The sequence below is a fragment of the Myxocyprinus asiaticus genome, chromosome 50 (assembly GCF_019703515.2).
Source record: "Myxocyprinus asiaticus isolate MX2 ecotype Aquarium Trade chromosome 50, UBuf_Myxa_2, whole genome shotgun sequence".
In the NCBI taxonomy this organism is placed as follows: domain Eukaryota; kingdom Metazoa; phylum Chordata; class Actinopteri; order Cypriniformes; family Catostomidae; genus Myxocyprinus; species Myxocyprinus asiaticus.
Window position 1 is genome coordinate 9,191,012 of NC_059393.1, and position 21,353 is coordinate 9,212,364.

General features: G+C 40.7%; 1 protein-coding gene across 1 annotated transcript in view; it reads left to right on the top strand.

Moving 5' to 3' along the window:
* Positions 1-15,824: 15,824 nt before the first annotated feature.
* LOC127438934 (apoptosis-stimulating of p53 protein 2-like) overlaps positions 15,825-21,353 on the top strand; it is a 45,035-nt gene continuing 39,506 nt past the window's right edge. Inside the window, exon 1 of the mRNA XM_051694846.1 lies at positions 15,825-16,385. Within this exon, the coding sequence (XP_051550806.1) occupies positions 16,377-16,385 (9 nt within the window). The 5' untranslated portion in view covers positions 15,825-16,376. The remainder of the gene's footprint in view (positions 16,386-21,353) is intronic.

Genomic DNA, 21,353 nt, shown 5'->3' on the forward strand with positions numbered 1-21,353 from the left:
CAGTTCATTCTTAGTGAATTCTCCCAACAATATTTTTTATCTTAACATAAACAAGCTGAATCTTTACATGCTCAATTTTCCATTTTGATAAAGTTTTTAGCCACAAGAAAGAGTAAGAAGGATTCATTGTTGGAACTAACCCTAGGAAAGGAAACAAATTGGCCGTAGCCTCAAATAACGTTTTTTCATCTCAACACTCTACTTAACAGAATATTTGCATGCTGAAATTAATGTTGTGATCAAGTTTTTAATTGCAAGAAAGAGCTGAGAAGGATTGTTCATTGACCCAACAGGCAAAAACAATTTAAGAACAAGTGTACTGAAAACATTCGATGTGGCCCTCTACTGTGGCAAAATGCTGCAAAAGGCCTTGACAATGTTCTTAAATTGTCCCTATGGCTCTGGATCAAACCGGGTCGAGTGTGTCATGATAGTACCGTGGACTTAAGTGACTATGATGCACCACTACTGGGATTAAAACGATTTTTTGGGCTCTGACAGGCCTGTTAGTGCACCTGATCATGGTGCTGTGCATGAAGCCTGAACCCCATTTACAATAGCAGGGCAGGGCAGGGCGGTAGGAAGCAGTGGGGAGGGCTGTTGTTGTTGCAGAACCCCTAACACCACATGCACAGGGGCACAAAAGCTGCTGAGGGTGGGGGTGGAGTGGAGGTTCATAGGGAGGGTGAACTACGCCATCTGCCATAAAGCTGGTGCATGAGGGTAGGGGTCGGAAGGGAGGGGTCGCGTTGGTATGGGTGTGTTAGCCCTAGATGTGTTCGTGCGAGAGATGGACCGGGTCTACCCTCAAATTAGACATGACCCCCTGGAGTGTAAGCCGCAGGAGACGGCCAATTCCTGCCTGCTTGCCTGTTTGCTTAGCAGCTTGATAATTAGAGAAATTAGGGACTGTCTGAAGATTAAACAGCACGAGAAGCACACTCCTATTATTTTTCTCTTCCCTTTCTCTGTTGTTGTCTTCTGCTGTCCTCTCTTCGTGGCAAAAGACAAAACACGCATCAGGAAACATATATTATGTCAAGCGTTCATTTACATCATTGCTTTGAAAAAAATTGTTTTTTGTTTTTTTTGTTTTTTGTGCACCACATAAAAATATATTTTTTTATCTTTTTTTATTTAATTTATCAAAAGACACTCCCTCTCTCTCTGTCTCTCTCTCACACACACACACAAATAAACACAATGTGCAATGAGCAGGAAATCGTTGTAACACTTTTTCTTAAGAGAGGATGACTCCACTTTGCATCTCTTGTACAAACATATCTGGTTATGGAATAAATGCAGTAGTGTCTGTTAACAGTTACAATTGTTTGGTTTAAGGTAATGTAAGATAAAATGCGTCCTGTGTTTTAAAGCATGTATGTTCCACAGTAGCATAGCAAGTCCTTTTTCCTTAGGCATCTTTTTACTTACTCAACAATCACAGGCAGTAATGAACTTAATAAATATACATTTACATGGATGATAAAGCCAGATTATGGTTGGAGTAGTTTAGCAGTGAGTTACTCCACATGCAATCCTGGCCACAAGTTCTCTGCGTCATGGAGAGATGAAATGTCCCGTCCCACTGCATTCAATGCTTCTTCATAGCGCCATCTAGTGAATCAATAGAACATTATAGCACATTGATGAAATCAACCACAATGACAAACAAACCGTTTTAGTTGTTTATGTAAAGGTTTTCTTGAAAATATACTTTAAGGAAGTGTTTTTTTAGTAAATATAGATATAATAGATATAGACACCCCATATAGACACCCTGATCAAGAAAATTCACGTTGGATCATACATAATTTCTTTTAGGGCAAAAGTCGTATTCTTGATAATAATTTTTTTATTGTTTTCCTGTAAAAATATCTAAAAATCCTTAAAACAAGATCAGTTTGATTTATCTTGTTTTAGAAACAACACTGCATAAGATATTGAGGTTTTTTAGAGAATATATTTTTAAGGTGTATTTTGTCTTAACATGTATTCTGTAATCTGTAGTGGAATACATTTCAAAAGTAACCCTCCCAACCCTGTGTATGTATATATATATATATATATATATATATATATATATATATATATATATATATAGTAAATATTTATTAATATAAAAAACCATGACCCATTATTATAATTTTTGCTTGTTCATAAAAATGATATTAAACATCTACAAATGATATTAAAAATTTGCATGTGCTCCCAGAAAAACAAAATGTCTTCAGAGGTTATGTATGTGTTTTCTTGTATATTTAGAAACAAATGTCATCTGGCAGCGGTCAAAAACACATCCCTCCACCCACCTCAGCTCAGACCAGACACACACCGCCCTGTCTGATGCACTCACTGTAAATTTGGTCTGGATGTGCTCATGTCCCATGCTGCCTTTTAAACTACAACTGCAGTTTCTGGTTAAGTTTTGCTGTTGTGACCAAGGTGACAGAGGAAACGGTCAACAGTAAACATCTGATCTTAGATCAACCATTTTTGTTTGAGATGTGCTGTTTGTGACCCGAGAAAATCCATAGACTTATAAACAGGGTGGGACCATTTTGGGGGTAGTTACTCCTGTTATGTGTCTGTCATAACTACATTTGTCCAGTAGGGGACAGAAAGAACACTGTAAAATGTTAGCACATTGTGGAGGCAAGGGCATGGTCAAGCATTCATCTGGGGAGAGAGGAAGTGGTAAGGGTTTTCACCTGATATGAATTGCTGGTAATTGCTGTTTCTATGTTTGCAGTGAGAGACGGGGGAAATAAAAAGGTGCCCAGTCCGTAGAGTGAGGGAGAGAGAAACAGACGCTGCAAAGCTATGTGTGTGCATGTGACTGGGACAGACACCTGAAGCTATTGTGTGTTGGCCATTGCCGTATTTGACTTTCCCTATGAAGTTTCACTGTTGTGCCTATGCAAATGTGTTTAGGTTGATGAGGATAAAGAGTGACATACCTGAGTTGGAATTGCTGTCTCCCGCTTCCTCATTCATTGAACCTTGTTACACTGGTGCCAAAACCCAGGAAAAGAGGAAGAAGGATACGCTGTCATGGAGTCGTCGCCGCTGGAGGAAGTCTTCCGGTCCCTCGCTAGCATCCACCAGGGCCAACACTAGGCCTTCATGGATCTTCGGAGAGAGCAGCAACAGCATTTCGAGGTGCTCCGGGCCCAGGAGAAGGACCAGCGGGTGCTGCGGAACTTAGTACCCCAGGAGGGGGCGGCCACCACGTCCCCGGCAGCAGCGCACCCCCATGTGTTGCTCACCAAGATGGGGCCTCAAGATGATCCAGAGGCATACTTTGAGCTCTTCAATCACACTGCCGAAGCTCTGAAGTGGCCACAGGAACAGTGGGTGGTGCATCTTCTGCCGCTGCTGACCGGGGAAGCTCCCCGATCATGGCTCCCGGTCGCCAACCTCCTGGACTACTTGGTAAAAAAGTCCATCTTGCACCGTCAGCATTTCCGCTCCTTGACGCTGACCGAGGTCAGCCGCTGTTTGCCTTTGCCCAGCAGCTCCGTGATGCCTGCTGGCAGTGGGTGCTGGCTAAGGAGGACATTGACGCCGATGACATCATCCACCTGGTGGTGCTGGAGCAGTTCATCTCCCGGTTGCCGAAAGGTATGGCCGAGTGGGTCCAGTGCCACCGACCGGCGTTGCTGGATGAAGTGATTCAGCTGGCGGAAGATCATGTGGCAGTGTATCCGGGGGCCGGCGTGCCCCACGCCCTTTCGCTAACTCATGTCTCTTCCCCTGTTCTCTCTCCCCCCTCCTTCCTTCCGCCCTGTCCTGTTCCCCCAAAAAACGGGGTAACATTCCCCCGAAACCGGCTCCCTGGTCTTGGGGGTTTGCTAACCCTGTCTCTCCCCTCTCTTCATCTCAGGTGAAGGAGTCCGCTGCCATGAGTGTGGGCGGGAGGCTCGGGCCGGTCTGCTGAAGTTGCGGGGAGCCAGGTCATGTCCAAGAGCAGTGCCCATTAATGGAGGTGGGGACCTTGATCCGGATCCCCGACACCCACAGACCGCCTCCAATCGAGCAGGGATGTACCAGATACCCGTGAGTATTAAGGGTGGTACATACCAAGCCTTGGTGGATTCAGGTTGTAATCAAACCTGCATTCATCAATGCTTGGTTCAAAACGGAGCATTGGAGGCAAATAATTGGGTGAAGGTGAGGTGTGTGCATGGGGATATTCATGAATATCCTGTAGTGACTGTTACGGTAATGTTCCGGGGACAAAAGCATAATATTGAGGCTGTGGTCAGTCCTCACCTCACCCAGCCGCTAATTTTGGGAACTAATTGACCGGCTTTTTGATCATTATTGAAGGAGTTGTGTGTGGATGGGTCCTGTGAGAAAGTGAATCATGTGGGATGTGCGAAGTGCTGGCTGGGGTGGCGTGGCCTGGTCTGTCTGCAGTTGCTCTGCGTCAGGCTGATGCTGGGGAAGGGGAGGTGTCATCCTCCCCCACCCTTACGAAATTCTCGGTAGGGGATTTCCCTCTAGAGCAGTGACGAGATGAAACCCTGAGGCACGCGTTTGACCAAGTGATAGTGATTGATGGTCAACATCTTCAGCCGGGCATCACACTCACATATTCATATTTTTTTATGATAAAAGATTGGTTGTATAGAGTGACACAGGACACTCGGACAAATGAAAATACAACCCAGTTGTTGATACCAAAGAGCCGTCGGGAAATGTTATTCCAGGCGGCTTATCATAATCCGATGGCAAGTCACTTGGGACAGGGGAAAACACTAAGCCATCTCATGGTCCGTTTCTATTGGCCGGGCATTCACGGGGATGTTCGCCGGTGGTGTGCGGCATGCCATGAATGTCAGCTGGTGAATCCACTGGCCACTCCAAAAGTACCCCCTTCCGTTGATCGAGGTTCCTTTTGAATGAATTGGCATGGACCTCATCGGGCCATTAGAACGTGCAGCACACGGGCATCGCTTTGCATTAGTCCTGGTGGATTACGCAACGCAATATCCGGAAGCAGTGCCGCTGTGCAATATCTCAGCATGTAGTGTTGTGAAGGCACTCTTCAAAATTATCTCCCGAGTGGGAACTCCGAAAGAAATCCTCACTGAACAGTGTACTACTTTTATGTCATGTACACAATGCGAACTGTATGAATTACTGGAGGATAAATCGATTCGGACAAGTGTGTACCACCCACAAATGGATGGCTTGGTTGAATGATTTAATCAGACCATAAAAAAATATGATTCGTAAGTTCGTGCACCAGGATGCTCAGAATTGGGATAAGTGGCTCAAACCCCTGTTATTTGCAGTACAAGTGGTCCCGCAAGCCTCCACAGGATTTTCCCTGTTTTAATTGTTGTATTGGCATGGCGTGTTAGATGTCATGATGGAAAATTGGGAGGAGGGACCTTCACAGAGTAAAAATTAAATTTAATACATTCTTGACCTGAGACCAAAACTCCACACATTGGGGTGTCTATCACAGGGTTTGCTACAGGCGCAAGAACGTCAGCCCCGGCTGTATAACAGGGGAGCTCGGCTACGGGAATTAAGTCCTTGTATTGCTACCCACATCAAGCTTGAAATTACTTGTGAAGTGGCAAGGGCCCTTTGAGGTCACATGGCGAGTTGGGGAAGTCGACTATGAGGTGGTCCGTATGGATGGGGTGGGGCACATCAGATTTACCACCTCAACCTCCTAAAACCATGGAGAGAGGCCCCTGTCGTTGGCAACAGTAGTTCCGGAGAGGGAGGGGCTCGGACCGGAGTTGAATCTAAAAGCCAATCACTTCACCCCAGTCGCTTGTGGAGACCACCTATCACAGTCGCAACGTACGGAGGTTGCCAGGTTGCAGAATAAATTCTCTGATGTGTTCTCGCCTCTCTCCAGCCACACTGATCTCATAAAACACCACATCGAGACAACCCTAGGGGTAGTGGTACGTAGTTGTCCCTATCGCTTACCCAAACACAAGAAACAGGTAGTACATGAAGAATTAAAGGCCATGCTCGATATGGGGGTAATAGAAGAATCCCACAGTGATTGGGCCAGCGCGGTGGTTCTGGTACCTAAGAGCGATGGCTCGGTCCAATTCTGTGTGGATTATAGGAAAGTTAACACGGTGTCGAAATTTGATGCTTATGCAATGCCTCGTATTGATGAACTGCTCGATCGGTTGGGCGCGGCTCGCTTTTATTGGATTTGGATTTGACAAAGGGATATTGGCAGATCCCCTTAACGCCAATGTCTCGTGAAAAACGGCCTTCTCCACACCGTTTGGTTTACACCAATATGTGACCCTTCCGTTCGATTTGTTTGGGGTCTAGGGGTGTGTGAAATATATCGTCTACGATAATATTGCAATTGTTGTTTTAACGATATGCGAAATCACATTATCAAGTATGCCACTCATTTTCAAAAACCAATCAAAAAATGTGAGTAAATTGTCCACGAATTCACTGCATGCTCTAGCAAAGTAGTATATACTACTGCACATGCACATTCAGATTGTGATGTTGCACATTAGATTGTGGTGTGTATGACAGAATATAAAAGTGAGCGAAGAAACGACGAGAGGAGAAGATCATCAAACACCAACAACCTCGCAACCCACGCTAGATTTAATTGCTAGACGTGGGTCCTCAAAAGCATGGAGGTGGTTTGATTTTGAAAGGTCAGATGCTAGTCAAAAGACGCCAATCTGCAAACTGTGCCGAAAATCGGTTACAGTCAAAAGCAGCTCGACGACCAACCTGTTTCACCATCTTCGAACTACCCACCACACTGAATATGAGGAATATGAAAAGCTTCGCGAGTCAGCTGAACACAACACACCTGCAGCTGACAGGGTAAAAGCAAAAAAACACACTCAACAAACTTTGGCCGAATCATTTAGCAAAAAAGTTCCTTACGACAAAAAAAGCGACAGATGGCAAGATATAACAAATGCTGTCACCAATTACATCGCGAAAGACATGGTGCCAATTCAAGCGGTTGAGAGAGATGGTTTTAAACAACTTTTGAAGACTTTAGACCCAAGATACACACTGCCTGGGTGAAAATATTTCAGTCAAACAGCGCTGCCTAAATTGTAGCCAAACTCTTGCCAAACTCTTGCGCATGAAGTGCAGAAGATTTCACATTTTGTCACAACAACTGATTTGTGGTCAAGCAGAACATCCAAACCATACCTCTCCTTGACAGTACATTTCATCGATGAAACCTGGCAACTGAAAAGCTACCGTTCGCAAACATTTTACTTCCCAGATGACCACACAGGTGACATCATTGCCCAAGGTCTAACTGATGCGCTAGCATCATGGTCGCTGCCAGAAGACCGCATGGTTTGCATGACAACAGACAGCGGGGCTAACGCTGTCAGTGCACTACGAATTAACAACTGGAAGAGGCTACCTTGTTTTGGACACAGGCTTCATATTGCCATTGGTAAGCAATTTTGGTGCTTCTATGAAATGCAAATTAAGGAAAATATATCTTGTATTTGTTGGGATGTTTAAAATACAAAAAGGAACTATATTAATAAGCATAGCTGCTATATGACAGTAATATAATAAATGTAACATGAATATAAATTAAATATAATATATTCATATTAAATTATAATATTAAATAAATAATGTATATTAGATAATATTGTAATGTCATACCTGCACACTTTGAATGTTCAATTGACTCAAAAAAAAAAATGTATGTGTATTTTAAATGTTTTCCAGAGAGGAGCATGCGGGATCCTAGAATAAACAGAGCCATTGGAGTTTGCAAGAAAGTGGTCGCTGCTTTTTCCAGCAGCTGGAAAAAGAAAAAGGCACTTGCTGATGCACAAGAGCAGCTGCAGCTTCCACAGCATAAACTGATCACAGAGCCACCAACAAGATGGGGCTCAAAACAGCACTTGATTGAGAGATTTATTGAGCAAGAAAAGGCCATTAGTCATGTGTTGACTGCAGACAAAAAGCACAGGCACCTTGTGCCAACATGGCAAGATGTTGAGGTGCTGGAGGCGGTAAGCAAAGCACTTGGTCCTCTGCTGGAATTTACAGACGCTCTTTCAGGTGAGCAACTTGTTTTTTACTTAGCAAAAAGTTTCTTACTTAAAACCCGTGTTGGCCTTGTTCAACACTGAAGTCCTGGTGGTGAAGTTTGATGACACAGACCTAACCAAAAAAATCAAACAAACAATTCTGGAGTACCTGAACACCAAATACACAGAAGACTGTGTGGATGAGCTGTTAAGTTTGGCATCCACACTTGACCCCCTGTTCAAAAACCGCTACAATGACGATGACAGGATCAAAGCCATTGGGACAGCAGTGACGACAGAACTCATGGCTATGACGGCAGAGGAAGACAGCCCTACCCCAGGCCCCTTAACTGCTTCTGCTCAGGTTATGACAGCAGAAGTTGGAGCAGGTGATGATGACACCAGGGAGCCAGCAAAACAGACAAAAAAGTCTTTTGGCAGTTATTTCAAGAAACAACAGGAATTCAGAGGCGAGTCTCTGCACATTGCTATTAAAAAGGAGATCAAAAGCTACTTAATGATACCTGAGGTGGACAGTGATGTAAATCCACTTTCCCTAGACTGGGGAAACTAGCAAGAAAGTACCTGTGCATCCCCGCTTCAAGCAGCCCTTCTGAGAGGGCTTTCAGCACAGGAGGAAATATTGTAACATGTCACCATGCTGCTCTCAAGCCAGATGCTGTGGACAGGCTGGTGTTTTTGTCACACAAATTGAAACATATGTGAATCCAAAGAAACCCAACTGATGGCAAAAAAAAGCTGCTGAAAACCTGTTTCCTCTGTCCTAGTGACTACTTTAAATTATAAGGACTATTTTACCTTTTTGTCTTTAAATTGTGGACTTTGTTTACAGTAGTGTCATTTGTTTACATATGCTGTTTTTGTCCTGGAGTTTCCTAAGTGTAATATTTGATGAATCTGTAATGGTTTGGAATTTTTATTTTTTTTTTTTTTTTTTTTTTTGCAAATTCTACAACTGTTTAACTTTTGGTATCTTTGTGCAATATTGGACAGAACTTGAAGTTAGTCATTTAATAAAAAATACTATAGGCTAGATTTTTTTTTTTTTTTTTTTTTTTGCATCTTTGACTTTATGCAAAAATTTACAGAAGGGTGTAATTTGTTTACAAATGCAATAATGTTTTTTTTTCTTGTGCTGTGTTTGTAATAAAAGTCACCAAATGCAGACTTCTTTCAATGTCATATTTTTGCTTCTTGCTTGTATGCTGCATAGTTCACCTTACAGCAGAGCAGTGTTTTGTATTGCTCTTACATGAATGCTTCAGTTTTAAATAATAAAGACCTCTTTTCCTTCAATATATTGTTTCGATTAATAATATGAACAATCAATATTATCATGTTATGCTATTAATATGTTGTAAGAGGGAACTAGTACAATACAAGACTTCTACAATTTTTTTTTTTTTTTTTTTGAAGGATGCAAAGGATCGTCTATTTTTCGTTATCGGCAAAATCCCAGAAAATATCGAGATAGAATTTTTTGTCAATATCACACACCATTATTGGGGCCCCAGCAACGTTTCAGCAGTGAGAGACAAAAAGGTGCCCAGTCCATAGAGCGAGGGAGGGAGAAACAGACGCCGCAAAGCTGTGTGTGTGTGTCTGGGAGAAACACCTGAATCTATTTTTTGTGTGTTGGTCATTGCCATATTTGACTTGCCCTACGAAGCTTCACTGTTACGCCTTATGCAAACGTGTTTATGTTGATGAGAATAAAGAGTGACATACCTGAGTTGTGATCGCCGTCTCCCGCTTCCTCATTCACTGAACCTTGTTACATACATAAAACAATAGGACTGAACATAAACTGATTCTGTACTATATGTCGTACATTCTGAACAAATGTTTGATTGTTTTTACTTTGAAAATTTCACTGAAATCTATAATATCCGTTCAGTACAGGCTGGTTTAGAGCCAAAAACCTGTAAATCTGAGCCAAACACCATTAATCTAGAGCATACAGAACCTGCCATAACATTGTCCCCAACCCATCAATCATGAGTGCTCTCCAAGGTCAAGAAATATGTAGAGAGAAAGAGGGATGGGAGGGGAAGGACAAAAGGTACAGGATAAGAAGATAAATAAATGGCCATTTGAAGAATTAAGAGATATTGCATTGCAAGCTGGCCCGGTTCCGGATCAAAATCTCTGAGGGTGCTTATGAATTAAGTGGTGGTGCTCTTGTGGTTAAAGTGAAGATGCAATAAAGCACCAATGTTGTTCAATTAAGGGTGCTTAACGTCAGTTTGCAGCTCCATAGGACTGGGTCTGACTGCAAGTACTGAAATAGATGCTAGTGAAATCTCTTTGTATGCATAGTCTATGTTTTAATTAGATTTATTTACATTTTCGGAAGATAATGTCTTGTTTTCCAATCCAAATGTTGACGACATTTTGCCTAGGTGTTTTTGAGGGGTTGCCATGGGGTTGTTATGTGGTTTCTAGGTAGTCATGGGTGGTTTCTTAATGGTCCAAGTATGATATTTGTTCCTTAAAGCCAAAGTGTACAAGGTTGTCCGTGTTGCGGATCGCTACACGCACAGTACTCTCAAAAGAGTGTACACTGCAAGGCAACGGGGTTGACCGGACACAATCCGAAAAGCCGGTTCACCCAAAATTGAAAATTCTCTTATCATTTACTCACCCTCATGCCATCCCAGATGTGTATGACTTTCTTTCTTCTGTGAAACAACAACAAAGATTTTTATAAGAATATCTCAGCTCTGTAGGTCCATACAATGCAAGTGAATGGTGATCTGACTTTTATAGCTCCAAATGTCACAAAAAGGAAACGTGAAAGTAATCCATATGACTCTAGTGGTTTAATCCATGTCTTCAGAAGTGATATGATAGGTGTGGGTGAGAAACAGATCAAAATGTAAGTCCTTTTTTTACTCTAAATTTCTACATCAGAAAGTCACATGTGGTGACTGTTTAGTTTCACTTTCACGTCTGAACGTTAAAGTTAAAGTGGAGATTTAGGGTATTTAGGGTGAAAAAGGAATTAAATATTGTTCTGTTTCTCAACCACACTTATTATATCACTTCTGAAGATATGGATTTAAACACTGGAGTAATGTGGATTACTTTTATGTTTCCTTTATGTGATTTTTGGAGCTACAAAGTTCTGGCCACCATACACTTGCATTGTATGGACCTACAGATCTAAAATATTCTTTTAAAAATATTTGTTTGTGTTCTGCTGAAGAAAGAAAGTCATACACATATGGGATGGCATAAGAGTGAGTAAATGATAAGATAATTTAAATTCTGGGGTGAACTATCCCTTTAAGACCAAAGTATACTTCTATTGTTCACGTTGCTGATTACTCTGCGCACAGTATGTGTGATGAAAATGTTGTTGTCTGCGCGGACTGCCTGCCAAATTAATTTTTTGCACATGGACAGTCCTCATCTGTGCGCATCATTGGCGCATGCAGCTGCTGTTTACTAAAAGATTATCAAAAAGCAGTCATAGTGTGTATGCATCAAATGCATTGGTATTCGCTCGTGGGCAAAAAAGAATACTTTGAAAGACAACACGGTCGACCAGGCACGATCTGAAGCACAGAAAAACTACGTGTATCTGGACATTTAAGCCAAAATTATCCTTCAGTCAGGACCAAGTCTGTCAAATTAATTCTTGAATTGATTATTTGAATGAATACCTTTCTTCACTTAAAGACAATTAAAGCAATCTGTTGGTGATTGCGGTATGGTTCTGTACTGGGCAAACTCTCTGCCCATCAATGCAGCAATGCACGGAGAGAGCAGGAAGTGCAGTGAATAACCCCCACCCCACCCCAGGGGTAACAGAACAGATCCAGCAGAATTATTACAACATTGTTCCATTTTTATTTTTTTTTTACATTCTGATAGTGCAACGTGGTACAATCCTTCATTACATAACAGATTAAATGGACACTTACTGTAAAAGAACTTCAAATACTGTGTATCATGTTGATAAATCAAGAACAAGCCACAATAACACATTGAAGATAGGAATTCCTAACTGGCAAACAGTTGTAATCTTGAAGCACAGAACAAAAGACAGATGTAGCAAAGCTGCCATACAAGAGGTAGAACTGGAGATGGAGAAGGTTGTATAGTGCAGCTTGTATCCATGCAATGGAAAGGCTGCTAAGGCAATAAATAAATGGAGAACTGCTCTGATAAGCGTCTGAATTGTATTGGTAGACGTTGTGATCAGCTGAGCATCAGCTGATTGCAGCTTGACTAACGTGACCTGCCTGAACTGACGCTACAGTTGATTTCAGTTGTCTGCATTGCTGATCGCTCCGTGCACAGTATGTGTGGCGCAAAAGTCCTCGTCTATGCGCATTGTCAGTGTATGCGCCTGCCATTGACTATACTAAAAGTGTATTAAAAAGCAGTTGTAGTGGGCATGTGTTGAACACGTTCGTATTCGCTCGTGGTCAGAAGAATGTACTTTGAAAGGCAACACAGTTGGCCGGGCGCAATCCCATATGGAACGCAGAACAACGATGTATACCTGGGCCTTTAGATATGGCTTGGGTCCCTCCTTCAGTGTATGTCTATGAAAAAAAATTCGGACATTTTTTACCCTCCACCAGGTGAAAATCATAAGATGAGTTACAGTATGTGCCCAAGTTTGATACAAAGGGTCAGTGTTTTGTTCAAATCCAATAGTAACTGTGATGCTTTCCTTAGCAAGCACCAATAATAGCCTACAGTAAATCCATTAAGTGCTTTGAAAAGCAGAAAATTATATTTGTTCCTTTATTTTAATGTTAATTTGAATGCTGCAGTTTACCCAAGGCAGCTTCTCCTTACGTTTTCTTCCCTTATGGTTAAACCAGTTAAACCACAACTGTGCTCAATATGTTTCTCGTCTTTTCAGCAATGGTTTGCTCCACATAATACAATCCCACTGCATTCTCAGACTATGCATTCATACAAACCACCACCTGCCTATCGTCAGAGGCCATTCTCTTTATAGTTAAGATAACTGTGCCACAGGCATGCACTGTACTCCGTACTTGAGTTATCTCCAGTCCTGTCATACAGACTGGCCTTTGTTGTACCAGAACAGCTCTGGCCCTGGTAGTTCAGGCAAGGAAGGGTTGAGAAGTCAATACAATATATCCTGGCAGAGATTATTTAGCAGAGATGGGCCACTTCTATTAAAATGAATGAGAGAAATTGGAACGCTCAACCAAGGAGCTCTGAGCGCCCGATGGTCAACGGATGAAGAAAGGAAGTCCCGCCTTACGGTTAAAAGAGCCAGTCACCTTTTAGATACGGACATCACCTGTCAATCAAGAGTGCTCATGCGCATTAGCTATACAGGCCTGGAAAATTTAGTTTTTTAGTGAAATATGAGGTAAAGGATCACAATTTATGATTCCAGTATTGTCTGGAATCATATATATATATTTTATTGCTGATTTGAAATATGTTCTTTGATCGTAATCTTGACCAACCATTTTTGAGATTTTGGTCTTTCCCCATTCAAGTAGATATGAGCTGCACAGGCATGACTGGAAATAGCCTCCCGAGAGTGTTCCAAAGATGGCCAACAGTGGACTGACTTGCTAGAAAGACTTTGATCCTGGTCAAATAGCTCATAGTCAAATAGTCTAGTCAAGTAGCTGATTACACTTACAAAAACAGCGGTACCATGGTAAAGTGACGATATCGAATGATAACACTGTTTTACCATGATATATAAGCTACCAAGGCACTGAATTCTTTTCCTATAAGACATTTCCTCTCAGATGTCAATAAGACATCCAGCAAATGTCTTTGAGGTGTTTATGATTTAGAATATTTGAAAATTTTATCTTTTTAAGATGTTTAGCAGATGATAATTAAAATGCAATGCTTTCCAGATTTAAAGATCTAAAAAACAGAAAATCTTTGAGATATATGTGTGCTGTCTGTGTTCTTATACATGCACTGAGATGTGTACAAGGTACTTCATAGTACTTCAAAGCATAGGCGTGGATTTAGGTAGGGATGATAGTGACATGTCCCTACAAACTTTCAGAAAATCGGAAATGTCCCGAACAACAAAGGTCCTTAGTATAATTATTAATGTGTAAATTATTGTCCTACCTTTTCTGAAGCAGCACATAAATGGTGTTGTCATGTGGCACCTGTTACTTTTCTCAGAGCTGTTCAGAATGCACCAATCCCAGTCATTTAAAAAAATCAAAAATACTGGAGATTACACTGGCAGGTTTACATTGGTATTTTACATCCAATCCTTGAAATTAGTAGATTTAAACAAGCATACTTTTCATGTACAAATGTTTCCTGTCAAAAAGTCCAGATGACCAGAGTTTTGCATGCAGCCCAGTGGAGGATTCTGCTTATTTGGCAAGTATACACCCTCTTGAGGAAGACACATTAAAATCTGAACAGTTGTGTCAGAGGTGCAGGATTTTAAGGTGCCAGTATAACTTTAAGGTGCCTTTATAACTCCCAATAAAGGTTTTATTTTGCACATTGGAGAACATCGGGATACATTGGAAAATTATATTTTGTCAATAAAATAAGGCTTTTTTTTTTTTTTTATCAAAAAAGTCAAACTGTAGGCTAAACTTAAAGCCTAATTTGTTCAGGAGGCCTAATTTTTCATTTAAAAATGTAAGTACATATAAATAAGCAATATGAGAAAAGATTATGTGGGGGTGAGGGGAGTTGAAAAGCAGAAAGTGGGGGGAAACATCAGTGATCCATTCTCCCCATAATTGTTTATCTTGTGATGTAATTTTGCATGTTAATTGTTAATTTACCTTTTGTTTAGATTTCCATTTGTTTAATGCTGGATAAAACATTTGACAGAAATCCACTTAATGTCCCTTGGATATAATTTTCTCGAGGTAAATCTTCTTGAAAAAGATAACAATTGATTTGGACCCATTCATCTTAAGTATATCGCATTGTATATATCACTGTCACATTATCCAAATTTATCGCATATCACATTTTTCCTACTAACCGTGCAGCCCTTAGTGGTCAGTCTTAATTTGTTTATTCCTCAGAAATTCCTAAATAAAAAGGTAATATTTCATATGGTGATACAGAGAAATAAGAAATGAGACTTAAAGGGTAATAATGTAATATTTTGCCTATATTACCTGACTGACTTTCACATTTTCTTAATACCGATAATTATCCTTGCTATTTGTCCCTACCAACTTTCAAACCAAACCAACGCCCTTGCTTCAAAGAATGTCACTGTTCTACATATGGTAATTGTCTATATCCAGACAATGTTTTTTTTTTTTTTTTTTTGCTGTTAGTGCTCAATTCATCCGTTTATCAATTGATCTCTAATTTGCCTTATTGTTTAATCTGGTCATGTAATCTGGAGTGTTCATTGACTTCATAAGAAATACTTGGTCATTGTGGGCATTTGTAGATGTTTAGACTATATTTTAGAGGGATTTTGTTTTCAAAGACTTTATGTATTTTTCTTAAAATGAAACTGAATGAAATAACAACTTGTACAGTCTTGAGCAGATCTCGCGCGTTTGTCAGTTCACCATTATTAACAAAAGGTCTTTCACAAAGTACCTCATAGTTCGCCTCAAGAGCTTCTAAAACAGTAGAAAGAGTGTGGGGCGCATTAAATAAACACCAAAGCATATAAAAACCCTCAAACCGTTCCTGTTTAACGATAACGGTTTTTCAGAGATAATGATGATGAAGTGGGCGGCGAGAAGCGCGCGGGTGGCGCGAGGAGGAGTTTGTCATGCACGCGCCGGGGTAATTCGGAATCTCGCGCAGCGTCATCTTGGGTTGGGTTGCGTTTGTTGATCCAGCAGCGAAAATAGTCTCTCGCTCGCTCGCTGTACGACGCGCACGGATCTAATGTGGACCTACAATCAGTTTAGCGGACCGTAGCTGCTACAGGACATTCGCGAACGACCGTTATCTTTATATCGTCTATGTATTGCATAGCGGTAGAGACTAGTGGCGTACACAAATGGTTTGGTCTGATAGGTGGTCTGCGGTTCTCTCCGTCTGAGCCATTGGTGTAAGAAACTTTACTTCATTTAGTGGGTTCATCTCGGGTTCATTCTGCAACAGGTTTCTGTAATAAACCAGCGCTGCAAAGTTGTCTGCCAACATAAAATGAGACTGCTCATTATAATGATACAGTATAATGATGCGTAAATGAAGAGGATAATACATGCACAATACCTGCATATGAAACAACAATAAGACACACTTCTTGACTGGCAAGGGGGAGGTCGTTATATTCTTTGTATCTACAATATTTAAGGAAATATAAGGAATATACAATACCTGGAGCTGATTTTCAGCATGATGCCGGTAAGTTCAGTCAAGGTTGAGTTAAAAATACTCATGATTTTCACCTCCATGCATCAACATGTCTCTTTGTCAAATTCTGTATTTGCTGAAATGCCCAGACTATTGGTTTACTCAACAAAAGCATTGGTTAAATGACATTTCAACCTGTTTAACTTGGCTGTACTGATTGAAACATGAATTGATAGGTAAACCCGAAAAGGATTGTTATTTAATGGTAAAAATGGTATGTAGTGATATAAGAGGAAGAGGAAAGCACAGGGTCCGAGTTACCCGTGTGTAGATACCTGTTATAATGGACACCGAATGATCCAGAAAATTGTGTATCCATGAAATGATTCCCATAAAGGATTCCTGACAGATCCCTCAACACAGGTCTGATTAAAAACGGATCAACAAATATTAGGGAGGATGAAGTGCAAGCATGGATTCATATTGACATATGACTCATGGCAATGTACAAATATGACATAAAACAAGGATGTCAGATATGAAGTTGATGGTATGTGGTCACCTTTTACCAATCATCGCATCATGTGGCATAATTTCATTCACCTAACAGACCCAGATCAGTTCAGTTTAGAGTGCCATTTGGCTCACAGGAAGATTAGACATGTTTAAGTCATTTAATATTAATACATTCATAAATCTATTTGATAAATGAGTAAAACATACTGGACTGCTCTGAATGGAAATACATCTTTAGTATGCTATAAGCACCTGTTCTCTCATTACTGTCACCTCTCATGTGGGTGAGTCACACACTCATTCACCATCCACACTAAGAACATATGACAGTGTCACCTCTGTCCCCATAAGAAATTGATGACAAGGGGCATTTGTCATTTTGACCTTCCCATTGTAGTACATTTTTTTTTTCTTTTTTTTTTTTTTCTCCCAATTTGGAGTGCCCAATTCCCAATGTGCTGTTAAGTCCTTGTGGTCATGAAGTGATTCGCCCCAGTCCTGGTGGCAGAGGACGAATCCCAGTTGCCTCCACGTCTGAGACCGTCAACCCACGCATCTTATCACGTAGCTTGTTGAGCGGTTGCCACGGAGACATAGCGCGTGTGGAGGCTTCACGCCATCCACCGCGGCAACCACGCTCAATTCACCATGTGCCCCACCAAGAGCAAACCACATTATAGCGATCACGAGGAGGTTACCCCATGTGACTCTACCCTCCCTAGCAACCAGACCAATTTGGTTGCTTAGGAGACCTGGGTAGTACATTTCTAATGAAGATCCATTATAGGGGAAAACTGCGCCGTAAGGGTTAGTTTTCAATTGAGCACTTAATCTCCATTGGCTTTATCACCGGATGTCCACTTTCAATCTGGATGAACTGTCAGTAATATCCATGGATTTATTGCCTCTATGCATTAGTGTGAATTGTAATCCTTGCACACAAACTAGAATGGGACATTTTTGAGTATATATTTTGCATATTTTAAAATGTCTGCTGAAAGAGACACGAATAATGGGAAAAAAAGGTACAGTATGTGGACACAAGAACATCCTGTGATTTGATTTCTTGGAATTGCTTATGTGAAGACGCAAGATTCTGAAGAACTGTGTACAGATTTCAAGCTACTACAACCTTTGGTTTTATCTTAAGCTTTTTAGTATTCAGTAGCATTGCACAGCATTGTTGTGTGTTTAAGTTGGATGCAACAGAATCTTATATTTAGCTGATAGAGAAATATTTGGCTTTGTAAAATGGTAGATTATCATTTCAAAGAGTCTTCAGTTCGAATAGACCCAGAAAAGTGGCATTTACATAAAGAAAGTGTGCCAGAGGGATGGGTATTTTAAGGGATTTAGCAGTTCCGATTCTTTATAACAATTATTTTAGTACTTTTGAGGAAGAAATGTTTGGAAATAAGAAATGTAATTCTAATTTGATTTACTGGCCTTAGCATGTAACATAATTTTGAGATCATTTCAGATTTTAACAGAACAACTTCTTACTGATTGACTTCACAGACTTTTTAATAAAGGTATTTTATTAATTCTTAACACAGATAAGACAGTAGCAATTCTTGTTTCATTTGGAGTTGGACATGCTGAAATCAATGGCATGCAGTTCAGTAAGTTTTATAAGGTTTATAAGAGTCATTTGATTGACAGGAAGCGCTGTAGGTTTTGCGGTGTAGATTCAAAAGAAACAACTCATAGGAGTGATTCACCTGGAAATCAGGCTACACAGCTCTTGCTGTATGTTTTGTGCTGTAGATTCAAAAGAACCGGATCATAAGAGTAATTCGTTTGGGACCCGCATTACATGGGTTGCACCATGTTTTGCGAAGAAGATTCAATAGATCTGGCTCAGGAGTCGATTTTCGTTTGCGAACCGCATTACACTGTTTGCATTATGTGTCATGCTGTAGATTAACAAGAACCGGCTCATTAATGTCATTCGTTCAGGAATCAGACTTGGATATGCTGTAGATTTAAAAGAACTGATTCATAATTGTCTTGCATTTGCGAATCAGGCTACACTGGTCGAGCTGTATGTTTCCCCCTGCTGATTAAATAGCAGTGTTACAGTACCGCTAAATGGTAGCGCAGGAAACACTGTCAGACTACTAATTTAAACATGGTGTTGCATCCACATCGTCCAAAGTGTGCACGTTCAAAAGCCGTTAACGGAACCTAAAGTCATCACAATCATTAGGTTCTGGTGTTTCTAACACTAGTGCTACGTATTTAAGGTTATTGACTGTGTTTGGGACAACATATGTGTTTTTGAGTTTACTTGTATTTAAAGCAATTTCTTTCAGCAATTAATGAGTTATTCTGCGTTCACCCCACAAATCTTCCCTACCTCAGATGCTGAGTTCATTGTTTTCGCTGTGATTTACACGCTGCTGTAATTCTCAGAGGAACAGCAATTGTGATTTGAAAGAAAATAAAAAAAATTGAAGTGGGATATTCCTCTTAGCACGACATTTTAGAGAAGTACCTGGCATTGACTTATTTGTGTTTTAACTAAAGAATGCATTCTCAATTTCAAGGCATTGTTTATGGTTTGCCCAGAGGAACATGCCTTTGGTTGTATAGCTTCCCTCTTTTGAAAGGTATTATAGGGTCCTTATGTCATTGGGTCAATTTGTAGTCATCTATTTTGGGGCCATTAAAACATTCCCATAGCGCAAGTGCCCAGAGCAGCACATTTTCAAAACTCCAAATTGATTTGAAAGGTGAATAGATGACTTAGGCTGACAGTACTTGTGGAATAAAATTAGCTTGGTGTAACTTAATTGTCAAACACACTTCAGTTCAAAGGCTCTGCATTGGGAGTTATAAATATCGCTGATTGTTGTCTTGCCCTTTCAGCCACCTGCGGCCTCAGCATGAAACAATGACCAGAACTGCGGCGACCGGTTGCCATGGCAACCGTTACCATGATAACTCCACACAACAACATTGCTGCTATGCGGAGGAGTCTGTGTTGGGAACTCTCGGCTCCCAAGGAATAAACAGTAATCAGGCATCAGGAATGTTTTAAGCTTGGCCTTTTAGATATTAATAGCTCCAATAAATTGGGTCTCTACTGCTAAACAGAGGACATATTAAGTCAGTTTACCAGTTCTTTAGACTAGCAGAGTTTGAATTACCATTACAAGCTATCCACTCTATCAGAAAAGTCCAGCACCTTGAGTGAGTTGACTCTATATGTGTGAAGTCTCAGCAATTTTATTCAATCAACTATATTCTGTCTTAAGTTATCCCCTGGGGCCACAAGGTCTTGCAGGGTCAGTATGTGGGCAGTAGGGTAGCGTATAAACTCAAGACTAATCCTCACATGACTCGGGCTTTGTGTCAATCTGCAGGGGCCATATGGCTGATTCTGTGCCCGCATACACACATACACACACACACGCACTGCAGGCTGCTGAATCTGCGGCTTGTGTCCTGTGACTTACTCAGTCATAACAAAACACAAGCACCTGAAATAAACCTACATTATAGTGAGCTACAGAAAAACTGCACTGTTCGAAGCTTCTAATGTTGTCTGATCAGAGCGTTTATTGACAGATGCTTATGTAGTGATCAAACTAAATAATTCATACGCTGGATTACCGCTGTTCTGTTGCCGTATTGGCTTTTCCTGGACTTTGTGGATGTTTGCTTTTCATTCAGCCTGCTCGATGGGATTTCTGCCCACCTTTACACAAGCTCCAATAGTCTTGTCAAGTCCATGAACCTCTAGAGTTAATGAAAACCAGTATAGGCACTTAATGTAGATTGCATGTTCAGTAGAACAAACGATGTCATACATCGGAGTTGAACAATTCCTCTACTGTTTTCAACAACAGGATGAATCTCTAAGCATGTTTCCTATTATGGAAATGTTGTAACTCATATGTTTTTTCTCATGGCTTGGTTTGTTTTATTTACACTCTTTAGGGTTAATGGGTGCATGCGTTCTCCCGAATAGTGTTACATCATATCTGTGCACTCCATTGCACATGAACTACTGACAAAAACTTGGTTTAGTCACCAAACCTTTTGTTTAATGTTTACACTTTTGGAGCACGAAATGCAAAGTTGTCTGTGGCAACGCCTTTGACTTCGAATTGGGAGAGAGAATGACAACCTGTTTTCTTCAACCACTTGAAATGGCCTAATGAACTGGCCTACATACTGTATATAACAGGGTGAAACTATGCAGGGAACACATAAAAGGAAAGCAGAAATATTTCGGAGCACAAAATCAGGCCAGAGAAATTATGCCAGATAGTATTTACTGGGGATAAGAGACCTATACGGCATACATCTAAGACCTTTAAAGGAAACTACCCCATGTTAAAAAGACCAGCATATGATGTGTTTTGATGTCCCCACCAGGCTTTTTAACAAGTTTAACCAACAAGACTTCATGTTGGTCTAAGCTGGTCTTTTCAACTGGTCTTTATACATTTGATTAAATCATTACTTAAATGAACCTGTATGGATAGTCAACAT